Genomic DNA, 24472 nt, shown 5'->3' on the forward strand with positions numbered 1-24472 from the left:
CTTAAGCAGGTGCATCTCTCTTCGATTGATGACTACCTCAGTCAACAAACGAAGCTATACATAAGAGATCAAGGCCAGACAGTAGAAGATATTTTCATTGGCCAAATACAGCAATATGTCTTTCGAACACTAGACAAACTCTGCAAGCAAAAGGAATTTTGGATGGAATTCATGGATAAATCAAAGCAACTATCCAGGATCTGTGCAATACCAGATCTATCCATCAAATGTTCAAATCCAAGAAGACATGTTCGTGTGATGATCGTAGCAAATCACGGAGATTCAGAAAAACGTCTCACAAGCGTTTCAACAAGTTCAGACGCAAGCGATTTTTCAGAAAGAAACGAAGCTTCAAGAAAACAACGAAGTGTCTCCTATGTCGCAAAGAAGGTCACTTCGCAAAAAACTGCCCAAACAAGTCGAAGAAAAAGAAGCAGTACTTAATCAGCTCAATCTCGAAGATCGCACCAGACCTCGATTTCGACAGCCACGATTTAGAATCAGTACTATCCTATGATAATGATGAACAAGATGCCATATGTGGATACTCAGATTATGACTACTCATCCGACTCCTCCTCAGGAGAAGAAGAAGTCAATAACGACTGCTGTTTTAAAATCACTCGTATGCCGCAAAAAGAAGAAATTCAAACACCACATCTGTCAGTTACGATATTTGATCCATCACAAAAAGAGAAGCCAGTTCATGCAATTGCGTTCATCGACACAGGAGCATATACGACGATAATGAACCCTAAAATTCTCCCGACTTCTATGTGGCTACCACATCAACAAGAATTTCGAGTGGCAAACTCGGGTTCATTGACGGTCAATCTCAAATCCAAACCGGTGACGATCGAACTTTTCCCAGGCTGTCAGATTACGACAGAAGTGCTTGGATCCTCAGCACCAGGAAAAGATTTGATATTAGGATGGGATTCCTATCACACCTTCAAGAAGAATTTTGATATATCTATTGAGACACGAGGAATGAGATGGAAGGCTTTCTACAAAGTTTTTACAACAATCCCACGTCTATTCATGGTCGAAGGAGTCATATCTCAAGATTTCGAGAAAATCAAAGAAGAGATCGCAATAGTCTCATGTGCAGACTCTCACACAGACTTCCTTCAAAAATGTGACAAACCGTTATGGCTGAATTCAGAATTCTTCGTCTCTCTACCTTTCAAGGAAAATGTCCATACCACTCCGACAAAAGCAAGTCACGCAGGCATGCCGCCAACATTATTGACACAAGCAAATGAAGAATGTGACCAACTAGTGAAACAAGGAGTTGTCTCATCAACAAATTCACCTTGGGCATGTAAAGCATTCTATGTGAACAACCGGGCAGAACAAGCAAGAGGAAAACTCAGACTGGTAATTGATTACAAACCACTGAACCGATATCTACAAGACGTCAAGTTTCCTCTACCAAACAAGAAGGCACTCCTTCAATACCTACAAGGAGCCACCATATTTTTCAAGTTTGATTTAAAGTCTGGTTTCTGGCAACTTGGTGTTCATCCTGATGAAAGATACAAAACAGCTTTCTGCCTACCCAACAGACATCTCCAATGGAATGTTCTACCTTTCGGATTAAAGACAGCACCATCGCTATTTCAGTAAGCGATGCTTCGTATATTTAAGCCTCTTCTCCACACGGCTTTAATATACATCGACGATATTCTGTTATTCTCAACAAGCGAAAAAGATCATATTCGGTCTCTCCGACAATTTCAAGGCATAGTTGAAGAATATGGAATTATGCTCTCGGTCCGAAAGATGATGATATTTTTTTAGCTGTGTTTGGATATTTTTTGCAGTTCTTGTCTAACTTTTTCGAATAATTGATGTGTATGTAGTTTTCTATAATTTTTTGGAAAATGGAAGATTATCAGAATACAAGAGCTTCAAGGGTTATATTTTTTTGAAAATGCAAGATTACAGAATGTCTTACTTGTTTATATCTTTGTTCGTTCGGATCCATTTCTGCTTTGAATAGACAATTTTAACTTGACCTAAATATATTTTATAAATACTTTAGAAAAAAAGAGTAAATCGTCAAAAATAAAAAATCTTTAAAAGGAGTAAAATATAATTTTTTTTCTTAAGAAAAGCAAAGGAGACAGAAACTCGAGAAACAAGCTTCGTATATTTCTCGCTGCAATTTAGGCGGTTGTATTTCTTCCTTCTTCTTCTTCTTCTTCTTCCTTCCTCTTTCTTCTTCTCTCCACAATCTTCGGCTACAACAGTGAACTGCCCAAAGCAAAATCGCGTTTCTAGTTGAAATCGGTAAGAAAAGCAAAAAATCACTAGTTTCTGCTTTGCTGATGCATGTATGCTTTCAACATCATCCGAGGAGAGTAAAATTCTATCGAAATTTCTGAGTTTTTATGCTCTTTGGATGGGTTTGTAGATCCGATAAAGTCGATTTTCGTCAGAAAGGCATGGGGCAAAGCGAGGATTGTTGCTCGACGCAGCTAATCGATGGGAATGGTGAATTTAACGTGGAGGGTTTGGAGAGTTTCGTGAAGAAGACGAAGCTCTCTGATTGTGGACTTTCTTACGCAGTTGTTGCAATCATGGGCCCTCAGAGTAGCGGTATGAGTTTGCTCTTCTTCTTCTATGGAGTTTGGGATTGAAGTTTCTGACTCCAATCAATAAACGATTTTTGATATCTTTTTGTGTTGTTTTTGTTGATTTTGGTTCTCATAGCTACTTAATTATATAGTTTTGACTTTGATTTGCTTATTGTGGTATGTTATTGGTGATTAACAGGGAAGAGTACACTTTTGAATCATCTGTTTCAAACCAGTTTTAGGGAAATGGATGCTTTTGCGGGAAGGTTAATAGTCATATTCTCCAAATATATATATATTTTTTTTTTTGTGGCAATGCCATTTTTAGTGTGGAGATTTGTTTTGGCTTTGGTAATTTTGTGTTCATTCTTGCTTACAGGAGTCAGACAACCAAAGGTATTTGGATGGCTAGGTGTGTTGGAATTGAGCCTTTCACACTTGCCATGGATTTGGAGGGTACTGATGGTAGAGAAAGAGGCGAGGTAACGATGGATAACGATTCACAGTCTACATATTCAAAGAATAGGGTTTTGGCTAGCTTACTCGCTCAGAAATTATGGATGCTTGTTATACATTTAGTTTCTACTTATGTGTTTCAAGCATTTGTCTTGTTATTCTTTCTGTCAACGGTTCGGAATTTAAGTCGCCGTAATTTTCAGGATGACACTACATTTGAGAAACAAAGTGCACTCTTCGCTCTGGCTGTTGCCGATATTGTACTGATAAACATGTGAGTCTTTATGTTTGGTCTGATCTTTTTCTGATAACTATTGCTGATGTACATAAACCTTGGAAGGAGAAAGCTAATCTGCCCAGTATTATAAGAAGAAAGTGCTAATTTCAGATTTCGAGTCTACTTTTTTAAGATCTTCCAACATAGGCATAAAAGGTTTGGGCTTTAGATACCCTTTTTGATAGATTATTAATGAAAAAAATGAACTCCATAGGTGGTGCCATGACATCGGAAGGGAACAGGCTGCCAACAAACCATTACTGAAGACTGTTTTCCAGGTATAATGATGAGCTTACATATAGAAATGTTATGTTCAATGAACAGGTTCGATAACTTGGTTATTATTGCTATTGTAGGTCATGATGCGATTGTTTAGCCCTCGTAAAACAACTCTTCTTTTTGTCATACGTGATAAAACAAAGGTTTGGTTTGCAATTGAATACGATTCTTGATGGTGAAGTCATATTTCTTAGATTAACGTGTGCTCCTTTTTTTTTCGTAGACTCCAATAGAGCTTCTTGAACCTGTTCTAAGAGAAGATATTCAGAAGGTAACACATACGCTCTCTCCCAATTTCCTTTTATTTAATGTTTTCTCTTCTTTCATTTTGGCATTCGTTGCAGATATGGGATTTAGTTCGCAAGCCTGAAGCACACAAGAATACACCTCTAAGTGAATTCTTTAATGTAAGGAGATAGTCTTCCCATATAGACGATGCTTCTATCTGATGAATCTTGTACTGTTACCAAATTGTTCATGATATACCTCTGTCTTTTCCTTAATTGATAATCGGCTCGATATATGCTTGTAGGTGGAGGTCGTTGCCTTATCCAGCTATGAAGAGAAAGAAAATGTGTTTAAGAAAGAGGTAATCTTCTGATATGTAAACCACGTGTCTTTCGAAGCATCAAAGTAAACCTAAGACTGATTCCCTTGATTCATGCGAACTTCTAAATAGGTTGCTGAGTTGAGGCAGAGGTTTTTCCATTCCATTTCGCCTGGGGGACTTGCTGGTGATAGACGTGGTGTAGTTCCGGCTTCAGGATTTTCTTTCAGCTCCCAGGAGATTTGGAAAGTTATAAAAGAGAATAGAGACTTGGACCTTCCTGCTCACAAGGTCTTCTATTCACTATAATCTAAGTGTCTAAACCGTGTTTTCTCATCTTGTGACCTTATTTTGTTTTGTTTTATGCTTGTTCAAGGTAATGGTTGCCACTGTTCGGTGTGAAGAGATAGCCGGTGAGATGCTACGTCACTTGGCAACCGATGAGGTGTGCTTCTGTGGCCTCCTTACCTACTGTAACTTTTTCTTGCTGATCTATATTTGGTGAGATATAACGGGTAGATTTTATTTAGAGATGGTTGGAGTTGCAAAAAGCCGTAGAACGAGGTCTGGTTCCTGGTTTCGGCAGAAAGCTTAGCTCTATCCTTGAAAAATACTTCTCAGAGTAAGCTCCTCTTTTTTGGTTCCTGGAGTATTTGATTCCGAGCAAAAATTTTCCTGCCTAATTATGTTTTGCGTACCCGTTCTTAGGTACGATGCAGAGGCAATATACTTTGATGAAGGAGTAAGAAAAGAAAAGCGTCTACAGTTGAAATCCAAAGCTTTGGATGTAAGAATTCCTCCGGATTTGGCTTTGCATTTAGTGTCTTGACTCAGAACTACTTACTTATGAATTATGATGATATTGGGTCCCTTATTTTCAAATTTTCTCCAAATTTCCAGTTTGTGTATTCTGCCTATGCTACCATGCTGGGACATCTACGATCCAATGCACTGGACTCCTTTAAGATCAGCCTGGAACAGTCTTTAAGTCAAGGTGAAGGATTCGCAAGTGCTGTGCGGGACTCCCAACAGTCTTGTCTCCTTGTGTTTGACAAAGGATGTAAAGGTGAGAGTTCCTATTTCAGTTTTTGCTTCAAAAGGAGAGTCTCTTTGTGAGAAACAATATGTTGGGGCCAAAGACTACAATAACATTTAGACGAGAGTAACTCTTATAAGTTGTATTCGTCCCTTCAGATGCTGCGGTTAAACAAGCGACTTGGGATGCATCAAAAATCAGAGAGAAACTTTGTCGTGACATTGATTCTCACACATCTTCTGCTCAGGCTGCTAAACTATCTGAATTAACTGCCAACTATAAGGTTCTGCTTTGGGTTTCTCGTCTTCTAACTTATTAGCTGTTAATAAGGGCTCGTATTAATATTTCTTTTGCTTCATGGTGTTTTACAGAAACGGCTAACTCAAGCACTGAGCGAACCTGTCGAGTCTTTATTCGAAGCTGGTGGAAAAGAGACATGGCCTGCCATAAGGACACTTCTCAAACGGGAGACTGAAACAGCTGTTACAAATTTTCTGGATGTGGTTACTGGTTTTGAGCTAGATGACGCTACTATTGATGCTATGGTTCAGAATCTAAAGGACTATTCTCAGAGTTTAGTGGAGAAAAAGGCGAGAGAAGAATCTGCCAAGATTCTGATCCGAATGAAAGATAGGTAAGAGAAAGATCAGAGTAGAGTCCTATTAATAGCCTTTTTATATATATAATTTTTTTTTTCAGTTTTTTGAGCTTGATTTTATTCTAAACGCAATTCAGGTTCTCAACGGTCTTCAGTCATGACAAAGACTCAATGCCACGGGTCTGGACTGGAAAAGAGGATATTAGAGCAATCACAAAAGATGCTCGTGCTGAGGTAACTATTTAGAATTAATGGCGAAGAGGGCTAAGTTAATGTCATGAAACTCTATCTATCTGTTGCTATCCGGCAGGCTTTAAGTCTTCTATCTGTGATGGCTGCTATACGTTTGGATGAAAGACAAGACAAAATTGAGAGTACTCTTTTCTCTTCTCTCATGGATGGAACTGTTTCCGTTGCATCTTCCCACAACAGAAGCTTAGGAACTTCTACGGATCCACTTGCGTCTAGCTCCTGGGAAGAGGTAAACACGATACAGTGATTTCTAGTGTAGTTTTGGTTAATAAATGTGACTATTATTGAGGCATCACACTTAGTGGAAATATATAGCATTGTGGCACATGGGATGCTATTACCGATGCCGCTTCCATTTGTAGTAAAATAGAAATACCAATGTTATGGTTTGGTGGATGCAGGTACCTCCAAAAGATGTGCTACTGACGCCAGTACAATGTAAGTCTCTGTGGAGACAGTTTAAATCTGAGACCGAGTATACCGTAACTCAAGCTATTTCAGCACAGGTGATTTTGCAAATCTATCTCAGAATTTCTTTGTATTATTTACATATTCTAATCAATGGTATGTTTTCATTTCTACTCTACAGGAGGCTCACAAGCGGAATAACAACTGGCTTCCACCAGCTTGGGCGATTGTGTTGATGATTGTCCTTGGTTTCAATGAATTCATGATGCTCTTGAAGTAAAGTTCAATGTCTTTGCACTCATTTACAACACATTCTAGATTCTTCTGAAGTGTTATAGATTCATTGGCATGTTTCACTTTTTGGAACAGGAATCCTTTGTACCTCTTAGGCTTCTTTGTGGCGTTTTTACTCTCCAAAGCCTTATGGGTGCAGCTTGACGTTCCTAGGGAATTTCAACACGGCGCTGTAAGCTCTAATTACTTAATCCTCGATTTGTTTCAAACACAAGACATTGTCTTTAACAACATGTTTCCTGCATCTGTTAGCTTGCTGGAGTACTCTCCATCACGTCAAAGTTTCTTCCAACTGTTATGAATCTTCTAAGAAAACTCGCCGAAGAGGCTCAAGGAAAAACAACTCAGGAAGCACCTCAATACTCAGCTTCCCAAAGCTACCGACATCAACAATCTCCATCAAACTCCATCTCAGAATCTGTCTCGTCAAACATATCATCATTGGCTGATGATGATGCAGAATACTCAAGCCCTGCACTGGTTCAGAGACGAAACACCAGAAACGTACAAGAAACAGAGATCTCTCAAATGTAAACCAACTAGAAGTGCAATATCTACCATTAGAACAAGCAATGTCGGTTTTGAAATGTTTTTCATAAAAATCGTACTGTAGTATATATAGGTAGTGTTTTGACTTGAAAACGAAATCATATTATATAATTTCGAATAAAACTTTGAAGAAATAAGTAGCTCAAGTTATTTGAATCTTGTATTACTTGTATTAGCCTTCCAAAATCCAAAGAACTTTAAATTACGTTTCATTGAAGTTCATTTACTGAATTCTCTGATCATACACTCCCCTGAGGCTAGACAAGATAAAAGTGCATACCTTTTGGAATTTAAATGGACATTAGGTTGCATAGAAGCTTGTTGATGTCTGAAAACTAAACAAAACAGTACATTACAAAGAATCAATATGTTACAGCATGTAGCTACAGATAAATATCAAGAGTCAAGACAAATACTTCACCAAAACTTCGAGAAGTAAACAAATGCTCGACAGTATTTCCACATTCTGATCTGAGACGGCTCTCTTGAATTGTTTCTTCAAGACTTAATTTTGTGCCTAAGTTTTGAGATTGTCAAATCTGCACCTCCAAACCCATCCATTACACCTTTCGCGGATGGAAACTCACCTCTTGCAGTTAAACTAGCGGAGAAAGAGATGGTAACGAAAATGAGTAAATGATCAGAGTTACGCAGAAGAAACTATCACGAAGTAAATCTTAAGCTTTAGTTGTGTGGAATAAGCAACAAAAATCGAAACAATAGACATCAAAAACCGAACACCATACCTGCTTCGCATGACTACACATGGCATGCCTATCATCTTTGCAGCAGAAACTCCAGGTTGACTACCAGCAACAAGTACACAGTTTTTTACAGGTAATCCAGCATATTCCGCAGCAGCACGCAGAGCAACAACAATTTTCTCCAACCTGGAAGAAAATAAAGAAGAAAACAAGAAGATATCTTATTATTCTTGTTGAGGTATGGAATTGGATTTTTTATGTTAAGAAGAACAGAAAGTTCTACCTCTCAGATGAGGTTGTGTCTAAATCCACACTTAGTTTTAGCATCGATGCAACTTCTTCTGCTATCCTCTGTTTCTCAGCCGAGGCTAGTCAAAAAAAGTTTTAGGAGGATGAGATATTTACTGCAATTACATAGGGAAGATCTGTGGATCAAAAGTACTTGAAAATTGTCTCCGAGCTCTATACCTGCTTTTTTTACTTCCTTCACTAGTTGCTCCTCTAGACTTGAAGAAACTCCTTTGCCAAGAACAAGTTGTCCATACATACTCTGTTCCACCTCATTATCTCCGATAATCTTCACATTGGGAAGCCTTTCTTGGCCAAGCATCTCAACAATGGATCTGTTAAATACTCACATCATAAAGACAAAAAAACAATCAAGATTGTTGAGAAACAACAGAGACAAAATATATGTAAGATTTTGTTTATGCTAATGGATTGTTTTGTATAATATCCTCACAAGTGCTATTTTTAACCTTGCAATTTTCTGTTTTTCTAATATGTGAGTTATACAAAAACAGAATGAAACCTCAAGATTCTGATGCAAATTCCTAGGCTATAGTCGTTTCCAACAAAATAAACATTTGAGAATATCATGGATTATATCAAAATCATATGCGTGTGAACCTTAAAGATTTCCTGGAAAACTAAAATTTGTGCATCTTTGGGCAGCGAGAACTAAAGAATGGATACGTATAGGACAAATGACTTTATTGAATTGCAGAAAGAAATGTTTTTGGGAGCTTAGCTACTTACAAGGCTACTTTGTCTCCACTCTTGCAGTAGGCTGTTACTATAGCAACAGGTACTCGCTCAGTGTTTGCATTATCGATAAACCTACAGTGCAGAAAGGTAAACGAATTTGAATTTACAAGTACAAGGAAAAAACGTTTCTAGTTCTTTGTTTCAATCTGAAAGAGAAATTCTCAGTCATATCTAAAGAGACTCACTCTTGGACTCCAGATTTCAGAGGTAAGCTTTTCGACATCAGAAACTCATTCATTGCATTTTTCTGCCAACAAACAAGTTGAAAAGTTAAGCAATTGATGGAGTTATCGAACCTTAACTTCGAAGAGAATGTAGTTAGCTGAAGATAACATCATGTTCAAGTATGCGTGCAACCTTTTCTCGCAATACACTTTTTACAAAAGTCTCTTTCTCATTGGTTGGCAAAGACGAAGGCCACCCAATCTGAAAAGAGGTAGATAAACAAGTGAGAAGAAGGAAGCTTCAGAGTTTGATAACTATGCGCTCGTATTTCGGCTTTGCTAATGAATAATAATGCTTAAACAAAAATTTGATAACGTACCTGGTTGAAATACAAAACCAACATTTTCTCTTCATCAGCAGCACCTTTTCTGGAAAATCATTAACTAAACATCTTCAGATAATGAAGTGCAATAGTAAAATGAACTCAATCTAATAGTCTACTCATTTAGAGGGTAATCAAAGAGAAAATAGTCGTTGTTTATGAGTCTAAGACAAAAGAAGAAGCAATAATAGTTTGAATAGAACAGAATTATCAGCTTCGTATCTAATAGACTTTTTAATTCCTACAATCAGAATCTAAGATATGGAAACCGAAATACTTGATTCATCAAGGTCACAAATAGATGAAAACAGTTGCAACAGAATCGATTCTTAAGCATTTCAAAGTAAACTTCAAGCAAACCAGAAAACACAAGTCAGAGATCGTTAACAACTTAGATATTATACCTCAAAAGGTCTGAATATACTGGTTCAGGCCAATTTGCACAGTCAAGCCCAAGTTTTTGAAAAGCTGGAATTCACAATACGAGCAATAACATCAGAAAGAGAAACCATCACAGACCACAAAATCTCATGGAATTTGAAAATATTCTAGAAAAATGGGTGATTTAAGCCGCACCTACATTGAACGCCTGGCGATTACTTGACCATGTATCAATCATTACCCTAAAATAAACAAAAACAAAAGTCACTCATCACTGAATCAAAACCAAGAACTTGCTCCAGTTCAACAATCTGTTAAGAAAGTTTGAAGCTTTTCTACATCGGAACTTACCCATCAACCTCAAGTATCACGGCGAATTCTCCGGATGGGTTTACATCTTCTGGTCTCGCTGATAAGCAACGCGTAGAGAATCTCTGTCTCTGCAATCGCAGGCATTTTCCGAGAATCTGTGATTTCTCTGAGAAATCGGAAAAAGGTAAGCAATTGCGTCTTCCGGTGTCGTGTGATGACTGGTTGCTCAAATATCGAGTGAAAAGAGAAGTCTTTGTACAAGAAAGTTGAAGATTGTTAAGTATCGAACAAGAAGCGATTTCCATGGCTACCGTCTGTGGTTTCTTTGCTGATTCATACAAAAAAAGGTCTCCAATGATTATTGTTATTATTTGCATAAAATATAGCATAGATTTTTATTATGACTTTTGGCGCTCTCCAAATTCCACTCCAGCATAGATCATATAGTTTTTTTGTTGTGATGATTTCTTATCCTTTTCCCTTTTTGATTGTTCAATCGAATTATGTTTCCTTGCAAATTCACACTCTGGTTTTTGATGATATTGCACTTCAATCCTTTTGAATTAAGTGAAAGTTCTGTAATGGGTTAGAAGACCACAACTAAGAAAACAAAATCTTACAGATTTATTACATAGTTGACTTCAACGCCGTACAAAGGTTTCTCTTTTACATCAAAGATAACTTATGTACACAACAATCTAATAATAACAAAATTTTGGGGAAGCTATCAAAAAGTGAACTCTGTTAGGCAATGTGCTGTACAAAGAAGTTATCGAGTGATTGTGGACTTGACTACAATCTATACTTCCTATGATCAGTTCCGCAAGCAATGACCCAACTCTCATCTTACCATAGTAGAGAAATGAGCTAATGATAAGGCAAATGGAAGCAAATGAAAGTATGAAGTTGCCTAGCCGAATCAAACGGTTGCCCGGTTTAAAATACCACAGAAACAATAAAAAAGCAGGTGATAATGCATATTTTAGAATTCCCTAGCATGTAGTAGTACTGGAAGGAAAACCTAATTAGCTTCTCAACATCCTTTTAGGATGATAAGTCTTTGTTCAAGCCGTTGGATTGTGCAAAATGCCACAAATAGGTATATAATCAACATACAATACACTGAGCATGGTTCCAACGACTGAACCGACCCATGTAGAAGTCAAGTTCACATGGTTGGGCATCAAAGTGCCAAAGGTCTCAGAAAGACCATCATAAGATGAAATCAAGAGTAGCAGTTTTAAAAAATCATTACCTCTCATGAATGGTTATTCTCTTGTGAGTGTCTTCTGTGCTCTCTATCACCATGACTACTACCTCTGCTCGTCTTGTGGCCTTCTTCACCATTCTCACTATTGTGGCGTCTCTTTCCTTCTGACTGCTTTTCAGGAGGGCTTCCCATTTTTCTCTTTCTGCTGTGCATCATCGGGGACACATCGTTTACCATTTCGCCTTCCTCTGTGTTTTTCGCTCCCCCTTTAACATCTAGAATCTCACCATGTTCTGTACCCACGGGATCAGAGTTATCGACCTTTGGCCTGCTCTGTACGTTCTTTTGCTTCGCATTTTCATCCTCAACAGCTAGTTCCACATCTTCCAATTCTCTTTCAATCAAATCATCCTCATCCATCAAATCCTTTTTCCTCATTCTTTCACCTAGAAACTTCTTAGCCTTCTCCCGTTTAGCCTTAAACTTATCTCGAAGCAATTTCAAGTCTTTTGGCGATTGGCTTATTGGGGCATCACCTGTATCAATATTTCTAGGTTTGTGAACAGTTCCATCATCTTGAAGCTCTCCACCCTCTCTTTCTGAGTTGTCCTTCCCAGGTGCCTCAACTAAAGGTTTAGAGTCATGGGAGACTTCTCTCACACTGTCTTTATGAGCTGGATGATTTTCAGGATGCGGGCTTTGTTTTGTTTCTCTCTCTGTCTCCTCCTTGTGGCCCACACTGACATTAGCTGCCTCACCCCCATTATCATTGTTCTGATTCAAAACGCCTTTTGATGAACCCCCATGATTATCAGAATTTGAATGTTCATGGGTTGGACGTACTGATGTGTGTCTGGAACCCACATGCTCATCGGTTGACGCTGCATTTCTGGAGCCTGTCCGATGAGCTGACCCTCCACCTACACTACTTTCAACTTCGCTTCCTTGAGAGGCAGGGACACGGTTTTGCTCATAAAGCTCAAGCATTTGGTTGCTAACATCTGAAATATACAAAAAGGTGATCACTCCTACAAAACATATCTAAACAAAGTAACAAATGTCGAAGATTCAATTTCATCATGTTACATACCCTCCAATTGTCGGGGCGTGACATCAAATTCTTGCCACCAAACCTTCTCTCCATCTGATGGTAACTTCACTTTAAGGAACTTGGCCGCAAGAAAAATTGCACCAGCCGCAATGTGATGAGGCTTAAATTGCAGGCAGAGTGATGTCCGCAGACTGCAAGCCACTTTCCATTGTATGAAGAAGAAAATACAAGGCACATAGAATTATTGGAAGCTTTAGAAGGAAATAGCACTTCAACGTACCCATCGTTAACAAAATTCCATGCAACTTGGGCAAGAGCATTCTGCGCCACCTTAAATTTCTTTATTGCTTCTACAAGGGGCTTATAAGGATGATGAACATTGAGGTCAAAGCCTAATGTAGAAAGTACTATTTTTTCTCCGTTTAATATAAGCTCTTTTTGTTGCTCATATACTTCCTGCAACAGTGATATAAATCAGTACACAATATTAACGAGCAAGAAATAAATCAGTACCATAGGACCATGGTTCTACAATACGATGGATCAAAGTCTGTAGCTAAGAGTACAACCTTAACGTCAAAGAACACAGAGGATATGGGGAACAGCGATACATTCAATTAAACTAGCTAAACGGGGGCAAGAGATTTGAGAAGATTCAGCAGTATGATAAATACCTTTTGCTTGATTTTCTGTGCAGCACCAGGATCCTTCTTGTTTATGATCTCATAGGAGACAAAAATAACGTCTTTCAAGGGCCGTGGAGTTTCCTCAACCTTTCCAGCAAGGAACATGCATACGGTCGCAATGGTCTGTGTAAACAAAATCAAGATATGGCTCAGTAAAGATCTAAATATGTTTTCCTGTTCTAGAAGAAATTAATCAGCACCAACAATCCCAATTCATTAATCCTTCCATAGATAAGTAAAACGCTAAATCTATATCACAATTCGGATTCATGTACTCTCTAGAACTACCAGGAAAAATGGCAAGGAGATGGAACCAATATATATAAGAATACCAAGGATCCAAGACATTGCGATACCTGAATTCTACACTAGCCAGACTACAGCATAGTGATTCGAATAACACAGACTAAAGTCCATATTTATTTAAGTATTCAACTCGTTCAGGTGCAAAACATAAACTCACCCTTCTGTCATTCTTTGCATGTGATTGGCGAAAGAAGAATCGATGACAGAAGATTATCGCTGTAGCTATTGTAACCTGGGGACTGATTGGAAAACTATATCAGCCACTCTCACTGAGAATCAAAAATTGAAAGCTTTGAACAGTGCAGAAACCATGACTACAAGCAGTAAAATTCAAACAATGTGGCAGTAATGTCTTCACCACTAACAACTATCTCTTCCTTGCATTCACGTCAATGAACGAAAAATTTAGATCAAACAAATCACTAGTTTTACAAGAAGTAGAATCAGACAGTGGCAATAATTTCGTCACCACTAGTAACTATCTCTTCCTTGTATTCATATCAATCAAAGAAACATTGAGACAAAATAAACACTAGTTTTACAACTTTTTATGGAAGGTGCTAGAAGCCTAGAACTAATGTCAGTACTAAGGTATGCCTAAAACCATCACCAGCACATCAAAATTGATCATACTCCAATTATACTAAATCTATATGTAGAGGGGCAACTATATTACACAATCTTTGAAGATTTATCATGACAAGCTAGTTTGAAGCAGTTCAATGAAAAATGGACCAATCTCGGCGTACATAAACAGAAAGGAAAAAAAGAACTTACACTTTCAGTCTCATTCCCAAGTCCTGCAAAAATGTACAGTAGGATTTGCGGAGGTAAGTCTCCTTCTTTAAGTCAATACCATCCAACCTTGACGGCGAATTTTCTTCTATTTCTTTTCTTCCGAAGTACCAGCGGGAAACCTCGTCTTGCTTTTCATGGGAATTCCTCGAGTGAGACGAAACTCCACTCTCGCTGTACGAACATTCCCCAGCTAGTACTCCAGCCATAAGTATCTTCTAAATCCAAAAATATCCCAATCTAGCAAAAACAGAACCAAAAAATGTGCATCATTTTACGATGGTTATCAAACTGATACTCAACAGCTAGAAAGGACATAGATAAAGAGATCATAACGAAAAAAATAGATTGAATTCCCCAGCAAACAAAACATAGTACTAGCTATGATCTTCATAATTGGATTAAAAACTTTAAGACCAAGAATCAGCTGACAGATGACAAAGAAAGCAGATTTCACGGAAAAGACTGAATTCGTGAATAGTAACAGTGGATTTGACATAACCACATAGTCTAAAACGAGACTTAAAACTCAAAAGGGGGTAAAAATTCAAGCTATGAACATGGCGAACGAGAAAGCATTTGCGAATTGCAAATCATTGGAAACGAACTTATCGAACCTCATTCCGAACTAAGCCAACACAAATCGGATAACTTAATACCCAAATCTCATCGCCAATTAGATACATTCGGGCACAAATTCGAAATTTTGCTCAAAAAACAAAAACCATACCGAGAGAATTCGCAACTGGGCAGGAAAAATCAGATCCAAAGGGTTTATAGAGCAATCAACCGAAAGATTGAAAATTTCGTTCAAAATTCACTTGACGGTGGGGGATAAAAGCAACCCAAATCGAGAGAAGAAGAAGAAATCGACGAAAATTCAATACAGTAATCGAACGAGCGAAGGAAAGAAAGAATAGATACTTACCTTACCTGCGATGGAATAACTTCTCCAGTCGAGAATTGGGGGAGAAGAATAACGCGTGAATTCAACAAAACCTAACCCTAGAAGTCGCGAGAAACGAAGGAGGAAGAAGAAAAGGGATAGGGTGAAATCAAGTCTGATATAAAGACCCAAAAGCTGAGAGAGTTTCACTCTTTCCCTTTTTCACATTAATGGAAAACAATAATTAATAATAATAAGCTAATCGTTTTTTTTTTTTGGGTTTTCGCCGCAATAAGATTATCGTTAATCTTCTTTAGAGACATTTAATATTTATTTTGTGATAGAAAATTAGAAAATTAAAAAACTAGAAGTTAATGTTCATAAAAAAAATTGCAATTATAAATCAACAGCTAAAATAAATTTTATACGCGCATTTTCCAAAGAAAAAAAACTATTAAATTTTGCGTAAAAACAATAGTTATAATAAATTAACTAAAGTGTATTTGAATGTAGCTTAATCAAAATAACAGTGAAATAATCAAATAACTACGTACAAATTTTAACAAAATTAAGTACATATATGAACATTTTTTTCAATTTGTAGAAAAATGCTGATGTTTTATAAAATAACATATTATTTTGTTCTAAAAACACGTATTTTAGATCAAATTTGCATACTATTTTATATTATTAATTAATTAACAAAAACACTTTAAAAATAACATTTGTTTCATATGTTATTAACAAGTTTGCAATGCTGAGGTATCTCCTCCACAAAGTTCCTCAAAGATGTTTAGAAAAAAAAAACTTATGTTATTAGAATAATTACAATATGTGTCACTCATATTAATTTAGTCAGAAAATCAAATATATTTTATCAAACTAATCATTAAAAATAATTTATTCAAAAAGAGACACAAAAATAGTAAATAATTTCAAAACATATTTTTTAGCCAGTTAAATAGAATAAAAAGGATTTGAAATTTAATTATATCATATTAATTATTTTCGTATATTCAATCCTTATTCAATTATATAATATAAATTATTTGAAAATTATCATATTTATTGACTTTTATTTTCTGAATTAACTATCACATCAAACATATAATAAACTTATATTTTTAAGCATATGTGATAATTTGAATTTTGAAAAACAAAAAAAAATAATGTAGATAGAATTTGGTTGTTACCTAATATAGTTATCAAACATTTTTTGCATTTATTTTGTATTATTGCTTATTTTAAAATCAAAGCTTTTGAAAATCTATATAACATAATTTGAAATCCTTACGATTAGCGTCTATATAAAAAAATGTCTTCCATAACATTTTACTCATAATTTTTTTTGAAAATAGCATTTTTGACCTAATTATAATCTTTGTTTCCCATGATTTTTTTTTCAACTCAATCTCTGATTTAAATTTTTTGAAGAATATTTTAAAAATAAAAGTGAATATCATAAGACTTTGCAAAAAAAAAATATCAAGTTGGTGTTAGTCTAACTGTCGAGAGTGTTGTAATCAACTTAAAAAATATTTGTTTCATTTAGTTTTATCATTCATGTTTTTTTAGTGTTGTAATTGACTAAAAAACTTATTCATAAGTAGTTTTTTTATCACTGTTATAATTAATTTAATTATTCTAACAATAAAATGTATTATATATAATATTATATATTACAATTTTATCTTTGTATTGTTATCAAACTAGTTTTATTTTTATATAACAATATAGTTTATACTAATATAATATATATTTTTCAAATTTTTAAGTTATAATTTTTATTTCAAATTTGGATACTATAAAAAAAATTATAGATATCTCGTTCCGTTTCAAAGCGCGGATTACTACCTAATTTAAACAATTAATCTGCTATTTTAGTAAATCTTAAAATGTAATTGAAGGAGGTCGAATCTAAACGATTGATATCATGAAGTATCATGTGTGTAGTTATGCAACTTGTTGGCTGACTCGGTCTTTGTAAATCGCTTACTGTGTAATTGACTTTAAGTTAAGTTAATGAAATACTGTTCAAAAAAAAGTCTGCAATATTAGAAAAAATATTATTACTGCATTTTAGTGTTTTTGACCAAATTAAAAATTCATAGTTGATTTATCTAATCAACAAAAATTTATGGTTATGTATTACTGAATATTCTTATCTTATATATAAAATACAATCAATTTTCTCCAGCTGAGTGACACATCAACAATGGAGAGAGTGACATCTGTCATTTTAAAATATTAATAAATAAATAATTCATTAAATTTAAAGCAAATACATTAAAGAACATATAAATAAACATTAATATATATATATATATTACAGTGAATTTAAATTGATTTTTAATATACAAAATTTATAAATATTATATATACAAAACTTTTTAAATGCATCATTCTATTTTCTTTTTTAAGTGATTTAAAATTCATTTTCAAATTAAAAATATAATTGAAATTTTAATGCAAGTAAAAAAATAATAAAACTTAATAATTTTAAAGTTTAAAATAATCTTTTATAAAACTCCAACTAATAAAATTATAAAACACAAAGAATATTAAATAAATGATTAAAAAGTTATTAAAAATAATAGTAAAAAGAAGGGCGTCTACATAAAAATATCATACATGCTTTTTTAAATTAAAAAAAGTTGGAATCAATAATATATATAACCAAAAAATTCAAAATATAAAATTAAGAAAATTAACAAATATTATATTAGTAAGATTTACAAGAATAAAAAATATGAGAATCAAATAACAAATAAATATTTATCTCTGATATTCAACGTATATTTTTAAGTGACGACTACGTTTTTATACAAAAATTAAAATAGTAATTTTTAATTTCTTATTATCTTGTAAGAAAAATTATACTATTTAGCACAATTAGGCGTAAAAGAGATTACAAATAATATATCATCAAGAAAAAACGAAAAAAAACGAAGAAAATATAATATTTTAAACACAAACATTGATTATAAACATAAAATTCAATACAAATTATAAAAATATATTATTTAAAATATAAATTAAAACAAGATCCGCGCATATATGCGCGGGTTCTCTCCTAGTAATAATAAAAGGCATTGGAATTGCTGTTACTATTTCAATTATATGCCATGATTTCTCACTTTAGCTCTGAATTTATTGCATGCTCATAACTTTAGTTCTACCATTGGTAATTTTGGTCTTTATGGTAATGAGTGACTAAGCTGAATAACCTTAATTATATTAACAAAGAGAAAAAACTGACGAGCTGAAAATAAAAAGGAAAAAAGAAACATATCATAAAGACAAGAGACTTTCAAAGTATTCCGGTGAGAAAAAGAGTTGACAAACACACTTCTCATCACCTGTATGATTACAGCCAAGCTCTTCAAAATTTTCAAGCTTAACTCTTCTCATGAATCTGTCGAATAAATCTTCAAGCTTAGCTCCGTTCACAATTCTGTTGCATGAGGTCGTTGTATTGTAGTAGATAGATAATTTACAATGGTTCATGTTTGCGAGGCAACTTCATCGGCCCTAAAATGATCTCCCCGTGTTTGTTAACGCCTAAGATTTTTAGGTCAGTTTTTCCCTGATAATTCCAACAACAAAGGGAGGAAACACAATACGTTTGTATGACCAAGACATTTTGTCGCCACAGTCTTTTAGAACCATTATCATAAAACGGCGAAGAGGATTAGATGACAAGGAATAAGCAACGCCTAATGACCCTTTGAAGTGATCAGTGAAAGTGATTCAGGAGTTTTGACCGGAAAATTGGTCTGATCAGATACATCCTCTCACTTTTTAGGTCAAAACGAAGCACCATTAGTTTCTTCTCTCGTCTTAGAGTCATCATACCAATGTAATAATTATGGAGGTTAAGTGCACTATGGCCTTTGATTCTTAAAAAAGCAAAGCTAAAAGACAAAATAGCGAATGCCAAACAGAAAGGGTTATTAAAAAGGCACAAGACTTTCAAAGTGTTCCGGTGAGAAAAGAAGTTGACAAAAACATTGCTCATCACTTGTATGATTGCACCCAAACTCTTCAAATCCTTGAAGTTCAACTCTTCTAATATAGTTCTTGGCTCCCTTTCGGTTGTAGTAGAAAATGTATAATGGTTCATGTCTGGGAGGCAACTTTAGCAGAACTAAAATGATCTCACTGGATTTGTTCATGCCTAAAAAGTTTCACTGAATTTTCCCTGACAACTCCGACAAGAGAGGGTGAAGATTTGTCGAAGTCATCTAAAACCCATATATCAAAACCGTGGAGAGGCTCACGAGGAATGGGATATACCGCAGCCAACTTCCCATTGTAGTTGATTAATGATCCACGAGTTATGAACGCCCAAAATGTTCTGATATAACCCATCTTCTCACCTCTAACGTCAAAATGAAAAACCCTCGGTTCCTTTTCTTGTCTTCGGGTAGTCCAACCACCAAAATACACCATCACATTGATGCATATTCCGTTTGTTACAACATTATAACGTTCAGTTTTTCTACCTTTGATGTTTCTCCATATAAGGTTTCCTCCTCCAAGTGTTAAAACCCTGTGCTCTTGAAAACGCTCACCAAAAAAACGTGCTACACAATGCTTTGTATTCATTACCAACCGGATCATATCCCAAGAACATATATCTGTCCTCCCTTGTAACTCTAGAAGCTTTGAGATCTGGCAATGTTATGATCTGTCTAGTGCTAGGGTTACATATGGTGAACCGACCTGGATCTGAAGGATGTAACAAACCTAACCGTCCATGGACGCAAGAGAAATGGAAAACGGTCCACAGGCAAACAGGGCACAGTCATTTCGAGACTGGTACGCAAAGAAGTGTAACCAATAGGGTTCATGACCCAACCGGGTGTTGGCATTTTGAAAGTGGTAGGTTTCTCTGTTTCATTGTGTGAAGATGATAAGAGGGCCACACGATTCTCAGCACTACGAACAGCGACCAGAAACAGTGACCGAGTTCGGGACAGTGAGCTGAACGAGTCGATGAATACTTGGCTTTGGATGATGGATAACCATTCCTTGGATACACATTGGAACCTTTTAAGAGATATAGTCGGCAATCTAGACAAGATCTCAATCACTAGATCAGGAGGGATCTGATGTGCTTAATTACAAACACCCTCCTTGTCATCATCCTCTTCACCAGCTCTCATCATAGTGACATTGGATATAGCATGGCTTCAAAAATCATGGAAAAAAATTATGGAACTAAGCCAACAGATATCAGACAGCTTGATGATGCAAATTTCATCACCCACTAGATACATTCGAGTAAAAATCCGAGATTTTGCTCAAAATACGAAAACATACCGAGAAAATTAGCAACTGGGCAGGACAAAACAGACCCAAAGGTTTTGTAGAGAAACCAACAGAAAGATTGAAAATTTCGATGAGAGATCACTTGAAAGTGGGAAAGAAAAAAACCCAGAATCTAGAGAAGAAAAAAATCAACGAAAATCCAGCTAAGTAATCGAACGAACGAACGTAAGAAATTATAGATGCTTACCTTTACCTGAAATTAAGTAACCTATACGGCTCTTTCATCTGTTGTTATAGTAAAGCTTTTTTTTTTCTTTTTCTTTTGGTGCTATGTAAAAACTAAAAAGGTCTTTAAAATAAAAATACTAAATGAATACTTTTTTTTCCGGTTTTGCGTTACAAAATTGGGTTCAAAAAAATATAATTCACAGTTTGTCATCTCTTTCTCTTCTCCTTTCGCAGCACCAAAGCAGCACCCGCATAAATGGAGAACACAATAAAAATAAGCCGTAGAGGTTGCTCCAACATCTCACATAAGTTTTTTATCCATTAGTTAAACTCTAAGACCATGTTCATCAAGACCATGTTCATCAAGAGTTTCTTGTGAGTTTTTACCCATTAAATAAACTCTTTTTAATTGGAAAAGTGAGTTTAAAAAGTAGGATCGATCCTTATTTAATAATTAGAAGGATCGATCTTACTGCTTATGTGGCTTAATGTAATTGGCTCTTGCAGTTGGGAAAACTTTTTTGGCTTGGAAATTTTCTTTTTCTCCGATCTTTTCTCTGATTTTCTTCTTCTCTTCCGATCTTCTTCTCTGATCGCTGCTCAATTCCACCACGCCTACAGCTCCTGCCTGGTATGCGTTATTCACTATGTCACCTCTGTAAATCCGTCTGTACCTCGCAATCACGACGACTCCGAGACATTCAAACCAACGAAATCTTCGACTCGTCCGTAGTTTGCATAAACCACCGGCCCAGAAACTATGAGTTGAAAGTAGGCATCACTTCATTTGCGTAAGGATTGTCTACCACTTGTTCTTGTTCAAGGGCGAAAGTAATCAGCTGCAATTATTGATCTTCGCTATTGGTTTTCTAGAGTGAATTTGGTCTTCTGCAATTATTGATCTTCGCAATATGGGTTTCTCCATTAAAGCTCATTTTACACAAATTTTTTAAACAAAATTTTTAACTAAAATTTAGTATTAAAATATTCTTGAAGAAACCCAAGCCTGTTTCTCTGATAAACATGCTGGAGATACACAAGTGCTTGTTTCAACTCCTTCATTGGTCTCCTCTTTCTTTGGAGATTCTCCATCAAAAACTTCACCTTCTTCTGAGCTCCCACATTGTAAAATATAGAAAGCACCTTATTATAGAGATTATATATGAGATGCCACAGTTAGTATACTATTTTTCTCAATATTTGCATATCTACACTAACTACATTGGTCTAGATCTGAACTCAATTAGACCTAGCTATAAATAAATAAATAAATAAATATATGGACATGTTCATAATCACACCTTAAGCTTTCCTAGATCCACACGTTCTTTGATCTTCACAAGCTCATCCAAACACCATACTGATACAGTGTACAGCAAACTTTGACTGGTCGATCCTCTTGAAAAGGTTGCTTATGTTTTTACCTTTCTGCTCATGCTTGTCTTTAAAGATGTTTATCTTATGCCTTTAAGGGCATCTACGAGATGGCTAATAAACTTGTTATAGCTCGTCTCAACGGACATTGATGAAAACTTGATATTGTGGAGGAGGGTCTATTAGAGAGTTAGTGAGACTTCTTCACCGCACCAGATAAAAGAACTAAAGAAGAGGGTTAGGGTTTCTTGGGGAAAGGCTAAACTTCAAAAGCCCAAACATGGATACTCCTACCGTCAACCTTAAAAGGAGTACATCAACACTTTTTTTGTTTGTCTACTCAAAACTTACTAACACAAACTTACTAGCAGATAGAATGCTTAGAACAATTGGTTCTTCCAATGTTAACAATATGTTAAACTTGCAGGAAAAAAAGTGAAAGAGTGATAAATAGTTGAGATGTAGGCAAAGCTTAAATCTTTCTTTCATTCAAGAAACTCAAATAAGCAGTTAGAGGTCTTGCATTGAACTCTTCCATAATGACATGCCAAGAATAGGTGAGCAGAAACCCTAAATACAGTGTTCTTTACAGGATTTGGTCGACTATGCAATACACATACATCCAGAGATTGAACATCAGAAGTGAAACATATCAGCAGAGGTCATGATTAACTGTGAAGAGTAAGGAAGTTGCCAAGGGTTCATCAGAAAATCAGGAGTCTCAGGAACCTCTCCAACAACTCCTTCCACCATCTCAATAATAGAGTTCAACGACTGCAGCCTCTCGCTTAACCCAACGATCTGAGCCCTAAGAACTGTGTTCTCACATTCCATATCAGAGTAACCCTTGGAAGCCACAACAATCTGGCTCGCAATTTCAGAAATTTCCTGCACAAGAACTCTCTCTATGGATACCTCCACTGGTTCTAGAGTGGATGCTAGGTTGTTCATGCGTTGCCTTCCAATAGAATATGTATCTCCTGGAAATGGATTAACTGCAGAATTCCCTTGTAGCTGCAGCATTTTCTCGACTTCCTTAACGATTATCCTAACGAATTCACTTTCGTTACTGCAGAAAGAAAGAGAGAAAAAAAAACATCCAGAGTAGCAAAAGAATCAAAGATCAGACACTATTTTTCTATTGGGTTGTGGATTATCATTTAACGAATCAGTGATCAGGCCAAAGATTTTAGCTTTTGGGGATCATCATATAGTCAAGGATCTAAAAGGCTATACCTTTTCTTGTCAAAGGTGAGGCCAATTTTGCAAGAAACAGAAGCTAATGCCTCTTTCCATCTCTCGATTATGGGTTTATCAAACCGATATTCCCACTCTCGATCTCTGAATTGATCGCCGAATGCTCCCCGGAGTTGTTTCACGGTGACTGGATCCACTTTGAAAAAGATGGGAATGACCTGAAATTACAAAATCAGTAAATCTAATGTATCCTTACTCTCTACTTTAGGCCCAAAAAAAAAAAACGGACCCTGAGCAATCCTTGATCTGCACGTTGCTTGATCTTCACGAGTTCATCTAAACACCATTTCGATTCCATGTATCTCCTGGAGAATATGACCAGCGCGATGGTCGACTCTTCGATCCTCACGAAGAGATTGCTGAGATCTTCGCCAATCCTCTCGAGTTTGTCTATGAAAACGTTGATCCGTTGTCTCTGGAGAGCTTCCACTAGATGGCTTACGAAACCGCATCGCAGCTCGTCTCCCCGGAAATTGACGAACACTTGATGCTTCGCCTGCGGAGAGTGGCGGCTGGTGACGTCCATTGAAGGAGCTCTCAAATTTTGTTACTTTATAAAAATATGATTTTTTCTTTTCTACAACGAGGCCATAGCCGACAGTTAGTCATAAGTACACGAGTGGAAAGAGATGAAAATGACTCCGGAATGACACAAATGATAAATATATATATATATATATATATTTTTTTTTTTTCTTTTTTTTTTTCAAAGCGAATTGGAATTAAAAATTGTGAGAGCTCTCCTTCAATGGACGTCAAATGATAAATATATAATACCACAAATGATATATTTTGATAAATTAAAGTAAGAAAGTGAATATCAATGAATTTTAGTTTTTGTTACAACCAAATTTTATTATTATTATTTACGCCCTTTATTTTATACATGTATAATAAATTTATTAATTATATTTTTAATTATATAATTAAACCCAATCAAAATATGCTATATGAATATTGAAATACTAGCTGAAGGAGAAGAAAACAAAATTTGTTTCATTATATTAAAACAGAAACAATTTTTAAAATATATTTTTACAAATTTGTTTAAAAATAGTTTTAAAATTATATCCTAATTTATTGTAATATTATCTAACAAACACATTTTCTTATGTAAATTTATTTTGAAATTAGATA

At 35.6% G+C, this 24472-nt stretch overlaps 4 protein-coding genes and 1 pseudogene across 6 annotated transcripts; 1 reads left to right on the plus strand and 4 right to left on the minus strand.

The window, feature by feature from the left end:
* The first annotated feature begins 2124 nt into the window (after window positions 1-2124).
* On the plus strand, window positions 2125-7407 carry LOC18015934 (protein ROOT HAIR DEFECTIVE 3 homolog 2). The gene is made up of 23 exons (XM_006398107.2): window positions 2125-2294; window positions 2419-2603; window positions 2781-2847; window positions 2961-3063; window positions 3241-3311; window positions 3529-3592; window positions 3671-3736; window positions 3817-3864; window positions 3938-4000; window positions 4126-4182; window positions 4273-4431; window positions 4517-4585; window positions 4671-4762; window positions 4849-4927; window positions 5041-5206; window positions 5335-5459; window positions 5548-5810; window positions 5912-6008; window positions 6085-6255; window positions 6428-6532; window positions 6616-6710; window positions 6804-6900; window positions 6981-7407. The coding sequence occupies exons 2-23, from the start codon at window positions 2450-2452 to the stop codon at window positions 7260-7262; spliced, it is 2493 nt and encodes an 830-aa protein (XP_006398170.1). The 5' UTR covers window positions 2125-2294; window positions 2419-2449; the 3' UTR covers window positions 7263-7407.
* A 151-nt stretch (window positions 7408-7558) lies between these two features.
* LOC18015935 (CBBY-like protein) lies at window positions 7559-11792 on the minus strand. The gene is made up of 12 exons (XM_024155191.1): window positions 11524-11792; window positions 10308-10596; window positions 10152-10198; window positions 9980-10043; window positions 9573-9621; window positions 9386-9454; window positions 9214-9275; window positions 9020-9100; window positions 8450-8604; window positions 8265-8349; window positions 8024-8167; window positions 7559-7878 (listed from the first exon to the last, which is right to left on the minus strand). Exons 1-12 carry the CDS (start codon window positions 11528-11530, stop codon window positions 7776-7778), a joined length of 1155 nt encoding a protein of 384 aa, XP_024010959.1. The 5' UTR covers window positions 11531-11792; the 3' UTR covers window positions 7559-7775.
* On the minus strand, window positions 10940-15394 carry LOC18015936 (cyclin-T1-5). Of its 2 annotated transcripts, XM_006398109.2 has the most exons (7): window positions 15245-15394; window positions 14299-14556; window positions 13679-13760; window positions 13204-13338; window positions 12810-12985; window positions 12569-12720; window positions 10944-12479 (listed from the first exon to the last, which is right to left on the minus strand). In XM_006398109.2, exons 2-7 carry the CDS (start codon window positions 14523-14525, stop codon window positions 11527-11529), a joined length of 1725 nt encoding a protein of 574 aa, XP_006398172.1. In that variant the 5' UTR covers window positions 14526-14556; window positions 15245-15394; the 3' UTR covers window positions 10944-11526. The 2 variants fall into 2 exon arrangements, with proteins under 2 accessions (XP_024010958.1, XP_006398172.1); XM_024155190.1 differs by lacking the exons at window positions 13679-13760; window positions 15245-15394 and having other exon boundaries at window positions 10940-12479.
* Window positions 15395-19155: 3761 nt separating this feature from the next.
* LOC112086425 lies at window positions 19156-20076 on the minus strand (annotated as a pseudogene).
* Window positions 20077-22602: 2526 nt separating this feature from the next.
* LOC18015939 (vesicle-associated protein 1-4) lies at window positions 22603-23910 on the minus strand. Of its 2 annotated transcripts, none has more exons than XM_024155295.1 (3): window positions 23565-23910; window positions 23315-23493; window positions 22603-23126 (listed from the first exon to the last, which is right to left on the minus strand). In XM_024155295.1, the coding sequence occupies exons 1-3, from the start codon at window positions 23859-23861 to the stop codon at window positions 22715-22717; spliced, it is 888 nt and encodes a 295-aa protein (XP_024011063.1). In that variant the 5' UTR covers window positions 23862-23910; the 3' UTR covers window positions 22603-22714. The 2 variants fall into 2 exon arrangements, with proteins under 2 accessions (XP_024011063.1, XP_006398175.2); XM_006398112.2 differs by having other exon boundaries at window positions 22603-23147.
* Window positions 23911-24472: the final 562 nt, after the last annotated feature.

The sequence above is a fragment of the Eutrema salsugineum genome, unplaced genomic scaffold (genome assembly GCF_000478725.1).
Source record: "Eutrema salsugineum unplaced genomic scaffold, Eutsalg1_0 scaffold_20, whole genome shotgun sequence".
NCBI classification, from domain to species: Eukaryota; Viridiplantae; Streptophyta; class Magnoliopsida; order Brassicales; family Brassicaceae; genus Eutrema; species Eutrema salsugineum.